Source organism: Cherax quadricarinatus, chromosome 56, assembly GCF_038502225.1.
Source record: "Cherax quadricarinatus isolate ZL_2023a chromosome 56, ASM3850222v1, whole genome shotgun sequence".
NCBI classification, from domain to species: domain Eukaryota; kingdom Metazoa; phylum Arthropoda; class Malacostraca; order Decapoda; family Parastacidae; genus Cherax; species Cherax quadricarinatus.
Genome location: NC_091347.1, coordinates 10355325 through 10376444, shown reverse-complemented (window position 1 = coordinate 10376444; position 21120 = coordinate 10355325). Strand labels below are relative to the sequence as shown.

General features: G+C 39.2%; 1 protein-coding gene across 3 annotated transcripts in view; it reads left to right on the top strand.

The window, feature by feature from the left end:
• The window catches only part of l(1)G0020 (RNA cytidine acetyltransferase l(1)G0020), a 174866-nt gene that overhangs the window by 25783 nt on the left and 127963 nt on the right, over window positions 1-21120 (top strand). For all 3 annotated transcript variants that reach the window (XM_070097055.1, XM_070097057.1, XM_070097056.1), the window contains 4 exons: window positions 3311-3533; window positions 5007-5121; window positions 8709-8920; window positions 14466-14738. In XM_070097055.1, the coding sequence (XP_069953156.1) occupies window positions 3311-3533; window positions 5007-5121; window positions 8709-8920; window positions 14466-14738 (823 nt within the window). The remainder of the gene's footprint in view (window positions 1-3310; window positions 3534-5006; window positions 5122-8708; window positions 8921-14465; window positions 14739-21120) is intronic.

The following is a 21120-nucleotide window of genomic DNA, read 5'->3' as shown; positions in this document are numbered from 1 at the left end:
CATTCACTCCATCACTGTCTTGCCAGAAGGGTGCTTTACACTACAGTTTTTAAACTGCAACATTAACACCCCTCCTTCAGAGTGCAGGCACTGTACTTCCCATCTCCAGGACTCAAGTCCGGCCTGCCGGTTTCCCTGAATCCCTTCATAAATGTTACTTTACTCACACTCCAACAGCACGTCAAGTATTAAAAACCATTTGTCTCCATTCACTCCTATCAAACACGCTCACGCATGCCTGCTGGAAGTCCAAGCCCCTCGCACACAAAACCTCCTTTACCCCCTCCCTCCAACCTTTCCTAGGCCAACCCCTACCCTGCCTTCCTTCCACTACAGACTGATACACTCTTGAAGTCATTCTGTTTCGCTCCATTCTCTCTACATGTCCGAACCACCTCAACAACCCTTCCTCAGCCCTCTGGACAACAGTTTTGGTAATCCCGCACCTCCTCCTAACTTCCAAACTACGAATTCTCTGCATTATATTCACACCACACATTGCCCTCAGACATGACATCTCCACTGCCTCCAGCCTTCTCCTCGCTGCAACATTCATCACCCACGCTTCACACCCATATAAGAGCGTTGGTAAAACTATACTCTCATACATTCCCCTCTTTGCCTCCAAGGACAAAGTTCTTTGTCTCCACAGACTCCTAAGTGCACCACTCACTCTTTTTCCCTCATCAATTCTATGATTCACCTCATCTTTCATAGACCCATCCGCTGACACGTCCACTCCCAAATATCTGAATACGTTCACCTCCTCCATACTCTCTCCCTCCAATCTGATATCCAATCTTTCATCACCTAATCTTTTTGTTATCCTCATAACCTTACTCTTTCCTGTATTCACCTTTAATTTTCTTCTTTTGCACACCCTACCAAATTCATCCACCAATCTCTGCAACTTCTCTTCAGAATCTCCCAAGAGCACAGTGTCATCAGCAAAGAGCAGCTGTGACAACTCCCACTTTGTGTGTGATTCTTTATCTTTTAACTCCACGCCTCTTGCCAAGACCCTCGCATTTACTTCTCTTACAACCCCATCTATAAATATATTAAACAACCACGGTGACATCACACATCCTTGTCTAAGGCCTACTTTTACTTGGAAAAAATTTCCCTCTTTCCTACATACTCTAACTTGAGCCTCACTATCCTCGTAAAAACTCTTCACTGCTTTCAGTAACCTACCTCCTACACCATACACTTGCAACATCTGCCACATTGCCCCCCTATCCACCCTGTCATATGCCTTTTCCAAATCCATAAATGCCACAAAGACCTCTTTAGCCTTATCTAAATACTGTTCACTTATATGTTTCACTGTAAACACCTGGTCCACACACCCCCTACCTTTCCTAAAGCCTCCTTGTTCATCTGCTATCCTATTCTCCGTCTTACTCTTAATTCTTTCAATTATAACTCTACCATACACTTTACCAGGTATACTCAACAGACTTATCCCCCTATAATTTTTGCACTCTCTTTTATCCCCTTTGCCTTTATACAAAGGAACTATGCATGCTCTCTGTCAATCCCTAGGTACCTTACCCTCTTCCATACATTTATTAAATAATTGCACCAACCACTCCAAAACTATATCCCCACCTGCTTTTAACATTTCTATCTTTATCCCATCAATCCCGGCTGCCTTACCCCCTTTCATTTTACCTACTGCCTCACGAACTTCCCCCACACTCACAACTGGCTCTTCCTCACTCCTACAAGATGTTATTCCTCCTTGTCCTATACGTACACGAAATCACAGCTTCCCTATCTTCATCAACATTTAACAATTCCTCAAAATATTCCCTCCATCTTCCCAATACCTCTAACTCTCCATTTAATAACTCTCCTCTCCTATTTTTAACTGACAAATCCATTTAATAATAATAATAATAATAATAATAATAATAATAATGATGATGATAGTACGTATCTTAATTTCTGGGAGGTATTATGTTGCTAGACAGCATCCACCCAGGGAGGTACTATCGTTCTGCCAAGTGAGTGTAAAACAGAAACCTGTAATTGTTTTACATGATGATAGGATTGCTGGTGTCTTTTTTCTGTCTCATAAACATGAAAGATTTCAGGTATATCTTGCTACCTCTAATTACATTTGGGTCACACTACACATACATGAGTTTTCTTCTATTTTCTTACTAGTTCTCGTTCTTGTTTATTTCCTGTTATCTCCATGGGGAAGTGGAACAGAATTCTTCCTCCGTAAGCCATGCGTGTTGTAAGAGGCAGCTAAAATGCCAGGAGCAGCAAGGGGCTAGTAACCCCTTCTCCTGTATAAATTACTAAATTTAAAAAGAGGGCATATAAATCTGTTGTGGAAGGAAGGCAAGGTTGTCCTAGGAAAGGTTGGAGGGAGAGGGTAAATGTGAGGGGCTTGGACTTCCAGCAAGTGTTCCTGAGCATATTAGACAAGAGCAAGTGCAGATGAATGGTTTTTATGACTTGACGTGCTGTTGGAGTGTGAGCAAGGTAATATTTATGAAGGGATTCAGGAAAACTAGTTAGCCAGACTTGAGTCATGGATGTGGGAAGTACAGTGCCTCCACTCGGAAGGAGGGGTGTTGATATGTTGCCTTTTTTTAACTGTAGTGTAGGTATGCCTCTGGCAAGACAGTGATGAAGTGAATGATGAAAGTTTTTTTTTTTTTTCGGATCACCCTGCCCTGGTGGGAACTACCAATTTGTTAATAAAAAATGCCATTGATATGCATTTTGTTTGTTCTCACTACCTCTTCATCCGGTGTGTTTACTTACTGTATCACCTATTCTGATATTGCAAGATTGCTTCTTAGTATTTCCCTGCATCTGTAGCAGCTATATACGTCCCATGACTCCCTCTAGTTGTGTCTTAAACTGTTCCCATGCAGTATATGTACTTTATTCTCTGAGTGTTTTGTGTTATAAGTTCCTGTCCTTTTTTCTTTGAATGTTGTTGGTTGAATTTCTTCATTCTCCTTGTACTCCATTTATCATAGCTCTGGTACCTCAAGTAAATAATTTGATCTTCTGTGGTTTCTTCATTAATCAGGTGTGGGTTGTATGCACACTCTGAGGAAGGTTTAACAAATGTTGTATATAATGTCCTGTTCAGATTCCTGAATTTATTTTTTAGGTTAACTAGTTTTGCATATTTCTCTGAAGTTATATAATTAGTATGTACTTCTGGTGATATTCTTCCTCACAGAGCTTGCTCCTTGCTTGTTATTTGCAATGTTTTCTAGTTAGGAACAGATAATAGTATGTACTTTACTGATAAATGGCAAATGTTGTGTTTCAGGTTCATATTATCCTTGGCCTCGTGTACAACCTGTGTGGTGATGGATGATCAACTCCGCATCCTGCCAGTCTCATCTCACTTACGAGACCTCCAGCCAGTGCCTCCAATTTCAGCCAGTACCCCACTCTCTCCTCAAGATAGTGAGCTCAAGGATCTTAAAGAGTCACTTAAGGATAATCCTCCAGTAGGATTGTTGGTGGATCTCTGTAAAACTTTAGATCAGGCATGTGTATTTCTGCGTTACATCTTTAACTACCAGAATTTGTGTAAATATTTGTATATTGTTCTAATGCCACAGTATCACATTCATTCTGACCAAAGTACTCACTGAGTATGTGTGTGTGTGTGGGGGGGGTGATTGTGAGTGTACCAACTCTTCACTGATTGCTACGAGACCCACTCTCTCCTGTTTCCAAGAGCCTTGTCATACCTTTATAATAAATATTAAGCTATGTATGGATCCTGCCTCTATTACAGTATTGTACATGTTGATTAAGAGAGTGATGAAAATGACATTTATTTGGAAAATTAATGTTCATTTGAAAAATACATGGCAGTGATATGACAGATAATTGATTTAATAAGTGATATGACTACCCTTTGGTTTTATAAGCATTGCTACATGCTTTGGCATAAAATCGACTAATGTTGAACACATTCTGGCAAGTTCTTCGTGATGGTACCAGGTCCTAATAACAGCATCAGTTAGCTTCTCCACAGTTGAGCAGTCCTATTTTGTGATCCTGTGTTTGGTTATTGCCCATAGATTCTCAATTGGGTTGAGGTCAGGAGAGTTTCCAGGTCAATTTAGAATGCTTAGCCCACTCTCTTTGAAGAATATCAGCATTTTTCTGGAAATGTTGCATGGAGCAAGATCCTGCTGGAATATGCCTTCTTCATCAGGAAAGTCTCTGTCCACAATGGGAAGCAAATGAGTTGCCAGGATTGCCTTGTATTTGTCATTGTTCATCATTCCCTCAACAATAACAAACATTTCTATGACTCATCTGAGTTTTTACTTCCAGTTGTCCTACTGTTCCTGTGTCTCATCTCTGAAACATTCTGGCCCTATTCACCTCATCAATTCCTCTCAGTACTTTATACATTGTTATGACCTTCCTCTCCCTCCTGTCCTCCAGTGTCATCGGGTTGAGTTCCCCTAACCTCTCTTCATAGGATACCCATTTCCTCTGTAGTGTGAGTCTGGTAGTGGTAGTGTATCTGGTGGCGGTAGTGTGTGTCTGGTAGTGGTAGTGAGTGTGTTTGGTAGTGGTAATATGGGTCTGGTAGTGGTAGTGCATGTCTGGTAGTGGTATTGTGGGTCTGGTAGTGGAAGTGTGTGTCTGGTAGTGGTATTGTGGGTCTGGTAGTGGAAGTGTGTGTCTGGTAGTGGTAGTGTGTGTGTGTGTGTGTGTGTGTATGTGTGTAGTAGTGGTAGTGTGGGTCTGGTAGTGTGAGTCTGGTAGTGGTAGTGTGTGTGTCTGATAGTGGTAGTGTGGGTCTGATAGTGGTAGTGTGGGTCTGTTAGTGGTAATGTGGGTTTGGTAGTGGTAGTGTGGGTCTGGTAGTGGTAGTGTGAGTCTGGATAGTATTGTAACTTCAGGAGTTAATGTTTTCATTGTACTATACTACTGTATTGCTGTAATATATGGGTCTGTATTGGGTTGAAAATGATGATTTAAACTCTTTTTCCCAGGCGAAGTCAGTACTGCAGTTTATCGTGGCTATCACAGAAAAGACTCTGCGTACTACTGTTACACTGACTGCTGCCAGAGGTCGAGGAAAGTCAGCAGCACTTGGAATATCAATTGGTTTGTTTCTTTATTATACAGTATATACTTTTGTTTGTTTATTTTGTTTTTATTTAGTTTTTTAAGCACATGGGCTGTTTCTTACCGAAGTAGTGTAATTGTAAGCAGTTAAGAATTTTTATGTGGATAGTGAGGCAGGTTAGAGTATGTAGGAGAGAGGGAGATTATTTCCCAGTAAAATTAGGCCTAAGACAGGGATGCATGATGTCACCATGGTTGTTCAATATATTTATAGACGGGGTTGTAAGAGAAGTGAATGCTCAGATGTTGGCAAGAGGTGTGGGATTAAGAGATAAAGAATCTAACACAAAGTGGGATTTGTCACATTTGCTTTTTTCTGATGACACTGTGCTTCTGGGAGTTTCTGAAGAGAAGTTGCACAGGTTGGTGAACTAATTTGGAAGGGGATGTAAAAGAAGGAAATTAAAAGTGAACATTGGAAAGAGCAAGGTGATGAGGATAGCAAAAAATTTAGATAATGAAAGATTGAATATCAGATTAGAGGGAGGGAATATGGAGGAAGTCAATGTGTTCAGATATTTGGGAGTGGACGTGTCAGCAGATGGGTCTATGAAAGATGATGTGAACCATAGAGTTGATGAGGGGAAAAAGGTCAGTGGTGCATTAAGGAGTATCTGAAGACAAAAGAACTTTATCCTCGGAAACAAAGAGGGAAATGTATGAGATTAAAATGGTACCAATACTCTTAAATGAGTGTGAAGCATGGGTGATGAATGTTGAAACAAGGAGAAGGCTGGAGGCAGTGGAGATGTCATGTCTGAGGGCAATGTTTGGTGTGAACATTATGCAGAGAATTTGTAGTTTGGAAATTAGGAGGAGGCGCGGGGTTACTAAAAGTATCCAGAGGGCTGAGGAGGGGGTGTTGAGGTGGTTCGGACATTTAGAAAGAATGGAACAAAATAGAATGACTCGGAGGGAGTATAAATCTGTAATGGAAGGAAGGCGGGTTAGGGGTTGACCTAGGATAGGTTGGAGGTAAAGAAAGTTTTGTGTGTGAAGGGCTTGGACTTCCAGCAAATGTGCATGAACGTGTTAGGAGCAAGTGGAGGCAAATGGTTTTTATGACTTGACGTGCTGTTGGAGTGTGATGAAGGTAACATTTATGAAGGAATTCGGGAAAACTGACTAGCTGGACTTGAGTCCTGGAGGTGGGAAGTACAGTGTCTGCAATCTGAAGGAGGGATGGTAATGTGTTGCAGTTTTTGAACTGTAATGTAGATGTGCCTCTGGCAAGAGTGATAGAATGACTGATGATGAAAGTGTTCCTTCTTTTTCAGGTCACCCTGCCTTGGTGGGAAATGGCTGATATGTTAAAGAAAATAATAAATCATCATTCATTATCCATCTTGCCAGAAGTGCACAGAGACCACAGATAAAATATCTTTCCAAATTGCAACATCTCTGCCCCTCTTTTGTAGTGGAGGTGCTGTACTTTATACTTCCAGCACTCAAGTTCTCCTAAATTTTGCTCATCCAGCAGTACCTCAGACCCTAAAAAACCACTTGTCTCTTCTCACTCTGAACTATCATAGTCACACACATGCTGAACGCTCAAGCTTCTACCACTAAAAACTCTTTTATCCTCTTCTTCCCTCCATCCCTTCATAGGATGACAAGTATGTCTTCCTCCCTCCCACCACTCTGGATTTATATGCCCTCTTTGCTATCCTTTTTTTTTTTTAATTTCTTTCACCCTTTTTACATGGCTTATCTACTTCAACAACATCTCCTCCCGCCTTTGAATTATATCTTTTATAATCTCACACTCACATCTCCTCCAAGGTAAGTGTAAATATTTCTTATTTATAAATTAAAGTGTAAATATTTCTTATTTATAAATTAAAGTGTAAATATTTCTTATTTATAAATTATGTACATTGTTTCAATGTGAATAGTGTTGGTAGCTTCAGCTGTTCCCTCCACCACCACTAATATATACGGCTTCTCTTAGTGGCCTTTATAAACCCAACAACACCACCAGCACTTACTCCTCACATATGTTATGACATATTTTATTCATTCTAGAGTATATATTTTGTTTCTTTGTTATTAATATTATTTATTATATCATATTAGATGAATTGTGATGGATAAATAAGCCTTAGAGATGATATTAGTGTCACATTGAAGCATAATAAACTTGCCTGCTCTCGCCTCCTACCTGTGCCATACACCAACAAAAGTCTTCAATAAAGGTAAGTATGACGTTAAATGTTCATTTATCCATTTTATTAGTGCTTTATATTCATTTGTCATTGTTTTCTGTATCTTTCTTTCAACACACCGGCCGTATCCCACCCAGGCAGGGTGGCCCAAAAGGAAAAACGAAAGTTTCTCCTTTCATATTTAGTAATATATACAGGAGAAGGGGTTACTAGCCCCTTGCTCCTGGCATTTTAGTCGCCTCTTACAACACGCATGGCTTACGGAGGAAGAATTCTGTTCCACTTCCACATGGAGGTAAGAGGAAATAAACAAGAACAAGAACTAGTAAGAAAATAGATGAAAACCCAGAGGGGTGTGTATATATATGCTTGTACATGTATGTGTAGTGTGACCTAAGTGTAAGTAAAAGTAGCAAGACATACCTGAAACCTTGCATGTTTATGAGACAGAAAAATGGACACCAGCAATCTTGCCATCATGTAAAATAATTACAGGCTTTCGTTTTACACTTACTTGGCAGGACAGTAGTACCTCCCTGGGCGGTTGCTGTCTACCAACCTACTACCTATGTGTTTTCTGTACGTAAATCAATATTTAATCTTTAAAAAAATATTTTTTGTTAATACTTTTGGGTGTCTGAAACGGATTAATTGGATTTCCATTTTTTCTTATGGGGAAAATGGTTTCACCAGTCGTGAATTTCGCCATTCATCAGACTCTCTGGAACAGATTAATCACAAAACTTGGGGGTCCACTGTACTTCAATGAACATTGAAAATAAATAAGTTAAAAATATATTTTACCCAGTGGATTTTATGCATAATTTTAAGTCTGTTATATCAAGGGTTTACTACACTGATAGACCCATAGTTTTGTTCATATCTACATCTTTCTTCTTTCAATGTACCAGCCGTATCCCACTGAGGTGGGGTGGCCCAAAAGAAAAAACTAAAGTTTCTCTTTTTAAATTTAGTAATATATACAGGAGAAGGGGTTACTAGCCCCTTGCTCCCGGCATTTTAGTCGCCTCTTACAACACGCATGGCTTACGGAGGAAGAATTCTGTTCCACTTCCCCATGGAGGTAAGAGGAAATAAACAAGAACAAGAACTAGAAAGAAAATAGCAGAAAACCCAGAGGGGTGTGTGTGTATATATATGCGTATATATATGTGTAGTGTGACCTAAATGCAAGTAGAAGTAGAAAGACGTACCTGAAATCTTGCATGTTTATGAGACAGACAAAAGACACCAGCAATCCTACCATCATGTAAAACAATTACAGGCTTTCGTTGTACACTCACTTGGCAGGACGGTAGTACCTCCCTGGGCGGTTGCTCATATTTACATATTGTGTAAAATTATTTTCAAGAAACTGTAAAATTCTCTATATTTTTCCAGCTGGTGCAATTGCCTTTGGTTACTCCAACATCTTTGTTTCTTCTCCGAGCCCAGAGAACTTGAACACACTTTTTGAGTTTGTTGTGAAAGGCCTGAATGCCATGGGTTATGAAGAACACCTCAACTATGAGGTTCTACGCTCCACTGACCCACAGTTCAAGAAGTGTGTGATGAGGGTGACTGTGACTCGTGATAGACACCAAGTTATCCAGGTTGGTATATGTCTCTATAGCTTTACTAATTCCTATTATGTCCCTCTATAGTTTTAAAAAGTTTGCTTGAGTTACTTGTGTGTTTTGCCACAAATTTCAATAATTTAGCTAAGGTTTACTGCTGGTTTTACTGGAAAATGTGACAGCTTCCCAAAGTTATTTATTGGGTTGGTGGAAAGGGAATATAATGGAGAGATGTGGAATGTTCACAACTATCACACAATTTGAAGTTGAAATTTTAGACATTATTTCAATCCATCATGAACCAATATCAAGTCGCAGATGGTCCAGGACAAACTTAAGATGTCGGTCTAAACTTTCTTTCTAAACATATGTGAACTTTCCACATAGTTCCTTGGTCCAGCTTTTTATATCCCTTTTCTACAGCCATGAATGTAAGACTGTCTTTCCCTTGTACATTTTAGAATTACTCACATTAGGTCTTCCATGGAAATACAGATAGGTCTCTCATAACTTGGCTTTAAGCAGTTCATATTTATTAGAATGCTACTCAAATTTATTTCCCAAAATTATTAGAAAGTTTCTCCAGCCTGTGTTTAACACAGCTAAAGTTGGAAAAAATTATTTTGGGTTGGTTCCCATGTGGAAAATTCTCTGCATTGTAAAGTTGAGGAAAAATTTGAATCAGGCTGATTACCATGTGGAAAATTTCTCTTTGCACAGTAAACATCTCCACTGTTTTAGGGAGGCCTAGCATCACTCTCCTTTCCCCTTTACACTGATGGTCAGTTTGTGGACATGTCTCATACCATTCTATGTCTTGTATTAATAAAGGGGATATTAATAAGGTCTTGAGGATGTCTCTCCAAGAGAGAACCCGCAGTAATGGATTTAAATTAGATAAGTTTAGATTTAGAAAGGACATAGGAAAGTATTGGTTTGGAAACAGGGTAGTTGATGAGTGGAACAGTCTACCTAGTTGGGTTATTGAGGCTGGGACTTTGGGTAGTTTCAAATCTAGGTTGGATAAGTACATGAGTGGGAGGGGTTGGATTTGAGTGGGACTTTCACATCAGAGCTTGTTTCTTGGGTGGCATTGAGAGTTGGGTTGGGCAAATGTTTTGTTAGTGGGATGAATTGTAAAGGACCTGCCTAGTATGGGCCAGCAGGCCTCCTGCAGTGTTCCTCCTTTCTTATGTTCTTATGTTCTTATGCTCTATATTTTGGATATTTTCATCCCCCAATCTTATTTCTGGATATTATTGCTGGTAGGTGGTCATAGATGATGGGGCTGGTAGGTTGTCCATGTGGTAGCAGCTACGGTACGAAACGTTATTACTGTGAGTGTTGGTGATAGGTGGTGATACTGCTGATAGGTGGTCATAGGTGATGGGGCTGATAGGTTGTGGCTGTTAGTGATGGTGGAAGAAGTTAGGTGATGATTGTGCTGGTAGATGGCAATGTTAGATTAACGAGCAACCTCATCTACAATGTAGGGTATTTTTTTTTTTTTTTTCAACAAGTCGGCCGTCTCCCACCGAGGCAGGGTGACCCAAAAAAGAAAGAAAATCCCCAAAAAGAAAATACTTTCATCATCATTCAACACTTTCACCACACTCACACATTATCACTGCTTTTGCAGAGGGTATTAAGAGCTATATTATTTTTGACAAAATATGCACTTAAAAATCTGTATGGCTTTTTTGGAGGTGCTGTGTACCTAATCCTATTTTTCACATAACAGAAAACATTGGATATCAGATTGGAAGGAGGAAGTATGGAGGAAGTGAATGTGTCCCAATAATTGGGAGTAGACTTGTCAGTGGACGGATCTATGAAAGATGAGAGGGAAAAAGATGGGTGGTGCACTTGAAGCAAAAAGGGGAATGTACCAGAGTATAATGGTACCAACCCTCTTATATGGGTGTGAAGAATGGGTTTTAATGTAGCAAGGAGGAGGCTAGAGGCAGGGGAGATGTCTGAGGCAATGTGTAGTGTGTATATTATACAGAATTCATGGTTTGGGGATTAGAAGGAGGTGCAGGGTTACTAAAAGTATTATCCCGAGGTCTGAGAAGGGACTTTTCAGGTGGTTTGGATATTTAGAAAGGTTGGAGCAAAATAAGATGACTTGGAGTCTTTGTATATAAATCTGTAGTGAAGAGAAAGCAGGGTAGGGGTTGTCTTAGGATAGGAGTGAGTGGAGGCAAGTGATTTTCATGACTAGACTAGTGTTGGAGTGTGAGCAAGGTAACATTTATGAAAGGATTAATGGAAACTACTTAGCTGGACTTGAGTCTTGGATGTGGGAAGTACAGTGCCTGCACTCTGAGAAAGGGGTGGAGATATTTGCAGTTTGGAAGAGCATCTGAGCTGTATTGTCGGCACATCTCTGGCAAGACAGTGATGGAGTGAGTGATGGTGAAAGTGTTTCTTTTTTTCCAGGTTACTCTACCTCGGTGTGAAGTGGTTGGTGTGCTAAAATAAATTCAGGAACATAAGGGCTACATTATATTAGACCTTACTGTATTTGTCATTATCATCCTTTCTATTGATTTAAACTTTTAACTGTGTCCAAGGTACACTCAAGTGATGTCAGTGTATCTGAAGTACCGTGGAGAACTGGTTAGATAAGTACATTTACCTGCATGAAACAAACATAAGACAAATGTTACTTTTCTGTTAGCAGCACGATGTCCAGCAGCCTCTCCTTGGAAATCCCTTTGGGGTGCCATTTCAGATTACACAGTGGCTGTTGATTAACAGTTTTGTTATTCATATAATTTGCCCCAAAGGAGCGTATATCTCAGCATTTCACTATCATCTAAAATGCGTAGTGATACTTGGGTTTGGGTGAATCACCCACGTATCACAGGATCTATTGGTAATTCCAGTCAAATCTCAATCCTACCTATTAGCTGCAGCTAACGTAATTAGGTGTGGGTATCACTGGACTTAACTGGGAATTGTAACTGACCCAATTTTCCCTAGTTTGTGGTAGGGGCAGTATGACCCAGTATTGATGTCTTGAGTAGGCTGCTACAGATATGTAGTTATGTCCTCACTCATTGATAGGGAGTCACTTCCGTCAGTTTTTACGCAATAGGCTGATATCTTGTCCCTTTGTTCATAACACCTGAATGCATATCGCAACAGAAACTTTACACTTATCAGGATTATACCGTGGATGATACACTTGTGTTTCTTTTTAAGACTAGTTTTCCTAGTGGAGATTGACAGTATTTCAGAGTTTATTGCACAGTGTCAGTATTTTCTTTGTTCTCAGTGGGAGATTTGTGACGTGTGTTCATGCTCTGATATCTAAATTCAGCCTGGCTTGTCGCCCTATCCAGAGCCTACCAGTTCACCCTTCGTACAAAAGAACTGCTGAGTTTGCCTTTATATCTTTCCTTACTACACATTGCAACAGTATTCAATACAAGAGAGCAGGTTTCTTGTTGCCTAGCTATAGACAAGAATTCCTAATAGTACCAACTTGTAGATAAAGTGAAGTGCAGGTTTACATGCAATTTTCCTGCTATGGAGAAAAGAGTAATTACTCTCGTTTAACCTTGTGTTAAGTTGATCAGGAACTCTAGCAAGGAGAGAAAGGTGTGCCTCGTGATGTTATGTTACACATATGGTTTTAATAAAGCTGTTTGCAAAGAAGGAAGAGTCCACTAGCCCCTTCCAGGAGGGCTAAGTTCCTCAGAGGGCTGAGGAAGGCTGAGAGATACCCCCTTTACTGGAGAATTTTCTCCACAAGTACTAATATATACAATTTTTTATATCTTCGAACATACCACCTACCAATATTTTTGACCTCAGCACAATTCTTTGTGTCTTCTTCAGTGTCTTCATGCTTTCGAAAAAACCTAAGTCCAGGAGGGTTCTCACAGTGTATCATGGTTAACCACATGGGTGATGACTATGTTTCTGATGTACTACTGTACCTAACTAGCATACGTATACAATGAAACCAAGAGCTGTTGTTCCACCACCAGCTTCCCTTCCACCAAACAGGCTGAGGAAGTATCATAAAGATGACTTATTTCAAATTTATTACAGTTTCATGATACTAACAGTGGAATTTATCAGTAAAGCACACTGTAGATTTAAACCAGCATAACCCAGTAAAGCTAAGCAGTATGACTTGTTTCCATGTTTTGATGAGTATTACACCTTGAAACAGTTGTAACATAAGTATTCATTGTACATAGTGTTAGATGACCAAAAAATAAATTAATAGATTAAAAAAGAATTACATATTTTACAAGTTTATATTATATATTCCAAGTGGAGCAATGATTGGTGCATTTCCTCATGAAACACATCTAATGTCACATCATATTTCCTTGAACGCACTTAACCTTTTAAGGGCCCGTGCCGTAGTTCTACGGCTTTGAAGCCAGGGTCAGTGCCGTAGTAGTACATCATGAGCTCAGCTCACTCAGAAAAGCTGTGAGCGGTAAATTTGGGCCTAGATATGAGAGAATACATCTATGTGGTATGTGTGCACCACATAAAACAAACCCTGCAGCACACAGTGCATAATGAGAGAAAAAAACTGAGACTGTAATTTTTTATTAAAACAGCAACTTTGCAGTGTTTTTTCATATGTTTTTTATAGTTGTATTTGCGATTTCTTGGTCTCATTTGATAAAATGGAAAATACATTACAGAAATAGAGATGATTTTGATTGGTTTTAGTATGAAAATTGCTTGAAACTGAGCTCAAAGTAGCGGAAATGTTAAATTTTTGCTGATGTTCAGGAGTAAACAAATGACATCACACATCTAATACATGCCAGCTGGTGGGTCTAATATACATTCACAAATGTGGTGATATTATTTATACAATTATTTCAATATTGCATAACAGTAAATCTTCTATTTTTTGGTTTGAATAAAAATTCATTATGTGAATAAAAAATCAAAATGGGATTCACTTATAAAGCCTGAAAATGTAAGTAATGAACAGAGGAAATGTTAGTTTAGTGCCAGGGATGTCTGCATTGTTTATTCTGGACCCTGTTTTGAAATTTGAATTTTTTGAACTTTACATTAAATTACCAATTTCTGATCACTTTATTTTGTAGTTGAAACAGGTGAGTTGGCAATTTCTTGTGCTCAATCAATAGAATAGAAGTAATACTAGTGAAATAGCTAAGAATTTGGTTGACTGAAATGACGTAATTGGCTTAAAATGGGAATCAAATTTGGCAAAATCGCCGATGCATAAATATCGCTGAGACATTAAAATTCGCAAGAGCATAATTTCATCAGTTTTCCATCAAATTTTGTACCTTTTGTTTTATTACCTTCAGAAAAAGATTCTCTACCATTTCATAAGAAAAAATAACAAAATTATTTTTTGAAAATTCTTGGACACTGAAATTTGGCCTCTGGACCCTGAAAGGGTTAAGGGTTAACAAGGTTTTCATTTAAGACTATTATACAATAGTTTTTAAAAAAGTGTGTGGAATATTAAATACTTGTTATAGTGTCCATTTCTTGGGTATGTCTTATATGAATATTATTAACAGCAAGTAAAATAGAATAAAAATATTAATTTTTCTTGCAGTATATTACACCTAACGAGAGCAACACTCTGGGTCAAGCTGAGCTTGTAGTAATTGATGAAGCTGCAGCTATTCCCCTGCCACTTGTTCGCAAGCTTCTGGGCCCATACCTGGTGTTCTTGTCATCTACCGTGTCAGGCTATGAAGGCACAGGCAGGTCCCTCTCCCTCAAGTTGATAGATCAGCTCAGAAACCAAGCCAAAGGCAAGGCTACAGACTCTAGTGTTTCTGATAAGAAGTCAGCAACAGCAGAGCTTGGTAGAGTCTTACATGAGGTATGACGCTAATTGTATTTAATTATTAATTGTAAAATTACTTTCTTATTTATGTGTTGTACATATTGGAACATAGTGTGACTTGGTGTAAAGGTCATACCTGACTTACTTTCATTACATTACTGTTGTACAGTATTGACAAGTTGATGAATATGACAACTTGGGCCAAAAGTTCAGTGACCCACTTCCACCAGTAGGCCCTGCCCACCTATGATGATGCTCTAAACTGCTCCACCTCTCTTTGGCTTCAGTATATTATTTCTTTATTGAATTGAAAAAGTCACTAATTAGCAAAATGATTTTTTTGTAAAAAAATTATTATTTGTCATGTGTCTGATGTATAGATCTCTAGTTTTTCCAGAGAGAGTAAAACAACACTCAGTTATCAACTGAGTGCTGGCATTATGTTGCTCTGTGCAAAACAAAATAAGTTTACAAACCATACCCCCGGCCGGGATTGAACCCGCGGTCATAGAGTCTCAAAACTCCAGCCCGTCGCGTTAGCCACTAGACCAGCTAGCCACAATAAGATTCATCCAACTAGGTATATTTCTACACCATAGGAAGGTTAGCAAAGGCACCTCTGACCACAAATGCAAGTTTTTACAGACAAATCTCCAGCTAGCGTGGCCACGCTAGCTGGAGATTTGTCTGTAAAAACTTGCATTTGTGGTCACAGAGGTGCCTGTGCTAACCTTCCTATGGTGTAGAAATATACCTAGTTGGATGAATCTTATTGTGGCTAGCTGGTCTAGTGGCTAACACGACGGGCTGGAGTTTTGAGACTCTATGACCGCGGGTTCAATCCCGGCCGGGGGTATGGTTTGTTTGCAATCGTGTCATTACGACTTCTTGAGTCAAAAAAAGTTTGTCTGCACATCTAATATTTTCTTTTAATAACTTTAGCCTATCCAATATATAAAAATTAGACTAAAATTAAAAACCAGTCTAATAGAGCTGATGAAGTCACTGTGTTGAGGTGATGTGGGCAGTGAGCAGCATGACTGATGAGTAAGACACATGTGCAACAGCTAGGCATCTTTACTCTGAAATGTTTTGCCTACACAGGAGTCGAATACAGAGGCAGCAGCAGAAGCAGTAAAGATGCAAAGACAATGTAATCAGTCCATCATCCTCGAAGACGTAGCTTTGAGGTGGTCAGTCTCTCAGCCTGGAGAAGAGTTCTGCTTGATAGTCAGGAAAATTTGTTCCAGAATATGGAACAAAACTCTTCTCCAGGCTGAGAGACTGACCACCTCTAAGTTAAGTCTTCAAGGGTGAGGGACTGGTTATATTGTCTTTGCAGCTCTACTGCTTCTGCTGCTGCCTCTGTATACGAATGAAGAGGCCTACTGTGTAGGCAAAACGTTTCAAAATAAAATAAAAATCCCTAGCTGTTTAGATGTGTCTTATCAACTTGTTGGTTGGTATAGTATAGCATTATGATACTCAGCAGCATGACTGGTGTCAGTTAAGTTCTACATGAGTGGAACAAACTGTAAAGTAGCATTATTGAAGGAAATTCTTGGATAGCTTTAAGAAAAGTTGGATAGATATGTGGCTGGGAATGATTGAGTGAGAGTTGGATGTGCCTAGCATAGGCCATAAAGGTTACCTGTAGTGCTTATCTCTTAACATTTTTTGTTATTATATATGAATTAAAACAATGGATTGACAGCAGTTGTAGATTAGTGGAATATATGAATGTGAGCAGCACCTCCCAGACATGGACAATAGGAAGACTACAGTGCTCACAAGCAGTGTCCAGAATATCTTGCTGCCAGGTTTATCAAGGCTGGGAGTCGAAGCAAGCATGGTATTAGTTGAGTGAACGCAATTTTGTTGTACCTACATATGTGGTCAGGCTTCAAACACCTTTTATTGTACAGCAATATAGGAGTGGCAGGGACTGCCTGCACATGTCAAAGCCTGTCCTAGCATGAGCCAATTCAGGAAGAGCTACAGTAAGGGAGGAGAGTGATTTCTTGTATAGCTAACATTCATGTACCTATTATTATAAGATGATGATCTCTTTAATATTAATGCAAGCAACTCAGTTTACCTTTTTTTTTTTAACACATCGGCCATCTCCCACTGAGGCAGGGTGAACCATATGAAAGAAAATCCTCAAAAAGAAAGAAAATACTTTCATCATCATTCAACACTTTCATCTCGCTCATATATAATCACAGTCTTTGCAGAGGCACTCAGATATGACAGTTTAGAAGTCCCTCCAAACTGCCAATATCCCAAACCCCTTCTTTAAAGGGCAGGCATTGTACTTCCCATTTCCAGGACGCGAGTCTGGCTAACTGGTTTCCCTGAATACCTTCACAAAATATTACCCTGCTCACACTCCAACAGCTCGTCAGGTCCCAAAAACCATTCATCTCCATTCACTCCTATCCAACACGCTTACGCATCCTTGCTGGAAGTCCAAGCCCCTCGCCCACAAAACCTCCTTTACCCCCTCCCTCCAACTTTGAGGATAACCCCTGCTCTGCCTTCCTTCCCCTACAAATTTATACCCTCTCCAAGTCATTCTGCTTTGATCCTTTCTCTCTAAATGACCAAACCACCTAACAACCCCTCTTCAGCCCTCTGACTAATACTTTTAGTAACTCCACACCTTCTCTTCTAAATCCATAAATGCAATGAGAACTTCCCTACCTTTATCTAAATACTGTTCACATATACATGTATGCTTCAATGTAAATACTTGATCTACACATCCCCTACCCACTCTAAAGCCTCCTTGCTCATCTGCAATCCTACTCTGTCTTACCTTTAATTATTTCAATAATAACCCTACCGTACACTTCACCTGGTAAACTCAGTGAACTTATTCCCCTATAATTTTTACAATCTCTTTTGTCCCCCTTCCCTTTATATAAAGGAACTATACATGCTCTCTGCCAATCCCTAGATACCTTCCTCTCTTTCATACATTTTTTTTTTTTTCAACAAGTTGGCCGTCTCCCACTGAGGCAGGGTGACCCAAAAAAGAAAGAAAATCCCCAAAAAGAAAATGCTTTCATCATCATTGAACGCTTTCACCACACTCACACATAATCACTGTTTTTGCAGAGGTGCTCAGAATACAACAGTTTAGAACCATATACGTACAGTGGACCCCCGGTTAACGATATTTTTTCACTCCAGAAGTATGTTCAGGTGCCAGTACTGACCGAATTTGTTCCCATAAGAAATATTGTGAAGTAGATTAGTCCATTTCAGACCCCCAAACATACACGTACAAATGCACTTACATAAATACACTTACATAATTGGTCGCATTCGGAGGTAATCGTTATGCGGGGGTCCACTGTATAAAGATACACAACATATCCCTCCAAACAAAAAAACCAGCCACTCCAACACTATATCCCCCCCTGCTTTTAACATTTCTATCATGATCCCATCAGTTCCAGCTGCTTTACCTGCTTTTATTCTATGTAATGCCTCATGCACCTCCCCCAGACTCACATCCTGTTCTTCTTCACTCCTAAAGGATGTTATACTTCCCTGGCCAGTGCATGAAATTACCACCTCAATTTCTTCATCTTCATTTAACCCTTTTACTGTATTCGACGTATAAATACGTCTTACGAGCCAATGTTTCTGACGTATATATACTCAATAATTCTAGCGGCTTCAAATCAAGCGGGAGAAAGCTGGTAGGCCCACATGTGAGAGAATGGGTCTGTGTGGTCATTGAGCACCACATAAAAAAAATCCTGCAGCACACATTGCGTAATGAGAAAAAAAAACTCTGATCGTTTTTTTGGAATAAAATGCCGACTTTGAGGTGTATTTTCGTATAGTATTTATCGTTGTATTCGCGTTTTCATGGTCTTAGGTGATAAAATGGAAAAATATTACAGAAATAGAGATGATTTTCATTACTTTGACGATGAAAACGACCTTGAAACTGAGCTCAAAGTAGCGGAAATGTTCGATTTTTACCAATGTTCATGAGTAAATAAATCACACCACATGTCCAATACACGTCAACTGGGGAGTCTAATATTCTTTCACTAGTGCACTGATATTATTTATACCATTTTTACAATAATGCAGTAGTCTGCATAACAGTAAATTTTGTATTTTTTTGTATGAATAAAAAATCAAAATAGAAAGCAATAATAATATAAGAGGGGCCTAGAGATGTGACTGATGAACAGAGCATATGTTATTTTAGTGCCACGAATGTCTACCTTGTTTATTCTGGACCCTATTTTGAAATTGGCATCTTTTTTAGTTTACATGAAATTGGCCAAATTGCCAATTTCTGACCACCATATTGGGTAGTCCAAATTAGTAAATGGGAGGTTTCTTGTACTCAGCTGATAGATAAAATGGAGTTCTAAAGAAATAGCTATGAGTTTGGTCAACTGGAACAATGGAATTGGCTGAAAATAGGGCTCAAAATCGGCGAAATCGCCGATACGCATCGCCGAGACCGCTAACTTCGCAGGAGCATAATTCCATGAGTTTTCGACCAAATTTCGAACTTTTGGTGTCATTACCATCGGGAAAAGATTCTCTATCATTTCATAAGAAAAAATAATTTTTTTTTTTCAAAAATTGAGCAACATAGAATGACAGTTTCAGAGAGGGGCCTGAAACCGTCAAAGGGATAAAAGTTCTTCAAAATATTCCTGCCATCTACCCAATGCCTTCAGCTCCCCATTTACTAACTCCCCGACTCTGTTTTTAACTGACAAATCCATTTGTTCCCTAGGCTTTCTTAACTTGTTTATCTTGCTCCAGAATTTTTTCTTATTTTCAGCAAAATTTCTTGAGAGTGCCTCTCCCACTTAATCATCTGCTCTCCTTTTACACTCTCTCACCACTCTCTTCACCTTTCTTTTACTATCCATATACTCTGCTCTTCTTATAACACTTCTGCTTTGTAAAAACCTCTCATAAGCTACCTTTTTATCTTTTATGACACCCTTTACTTTATCATTTAACCAATCACTCCTCTTTCCTCCTGCACCCACCCTCCTATAGTGACACTTCTGCCCCACATTCTAATACTGCATTTTTAAAACTATCCCAACCCTCTTCAACCCCTCCCACTACTCATACTTGCACAAGCTCACCTTTCTGCCAGTAGTTGCTTATATCTCACCCTAACTTCCTCCTTCCTTAGTTTATACACTTCGACCTCTCTCTTACTTACTGTTGCCATTTTCATTTTGTCCCATCTACCTCTTACTCTAACTGTAGCTGCAACTAAATAATGATCCAGTATATCCGTTGCCCCTCTATAAACATGTACATTCTGAAGCCTACCCATCAACCTTTTATCCACCAATACATAATCTAACAAACTATTTTCATTACATGCTATATCATACCTTGTATACTTATTTATTTTCTTTTTCATAAAATATGTATTATTACCAAACCTCTTTTTACACATAGCTCAATTAAAGGCTCCCCATTTTCATTTACCACTGGCACCCCAAATTAACTTAGTACTCCCACCACAACATTTTTACCTACTTTAGCATTGAGATCCCCAACCACAAGTACTCTCTCACTTGGTTCAGAACTCCCCATGCACTCACTCAACATTTTCCAATCTCTCTCTCCTCTACACTTCTCTCTTCTCCATGTGCATAAACACTTACTATAACTCACTTTTTACATCCAACTTTTATTTTACTCCACACAATCCTTGAATTTATATATTTATATTCCCTCTTTTCCTGCCATAACTTATCCTTGAACATTATTGCTACTCCTTCTTTAGCTCTAACTCTATTTGAAACCCCTGACCTAATCCCATTTATTTCTCCCCACTGAAACTCTCCTACCCCCTTCAGCCCTTGTTTCACTTAAAGCAAGGACATCCAGTTTCTTTTCATTCATAACATCCACAATCATCATTTTCATATCATTCGCACAACATCCATGCACATTCAAACATCCTACTTTCATGGTTTTCTTCTTTTCCTTTTTAGTAAGCTATACGGGAAATGGATGTGAAAGGATCAGAAATAAGAACAAGAACTATTAATATAAAATCAAAGAAAACTCAGATGAGTGTGTATACATAAATGTGTACATGCATTTGTGGTGTGACCTAAGTGTAAGTAGAAGTAGCAAGACGTACCTGAAATCTTGCATATTTCTTCTTCTTCTTTCAACACACCGGCCGTATCCCACCGAGGCGGGGTGGCCCAAAAGGAAAAACGAAAGTTTCTCCTTTTACATTTAGTAATATATACAGGAGAAGAGGTTACTAGCCCCTTGCTCCCGGCATTTTAGTTGCCTCTTACAACACGCATGGCTTACGGAGGAAGAATTCTGTTCCACTTCCCCATGGAGATAAGAGGAAATAAACAAGAATAAGAACTAGAAAGAAAAT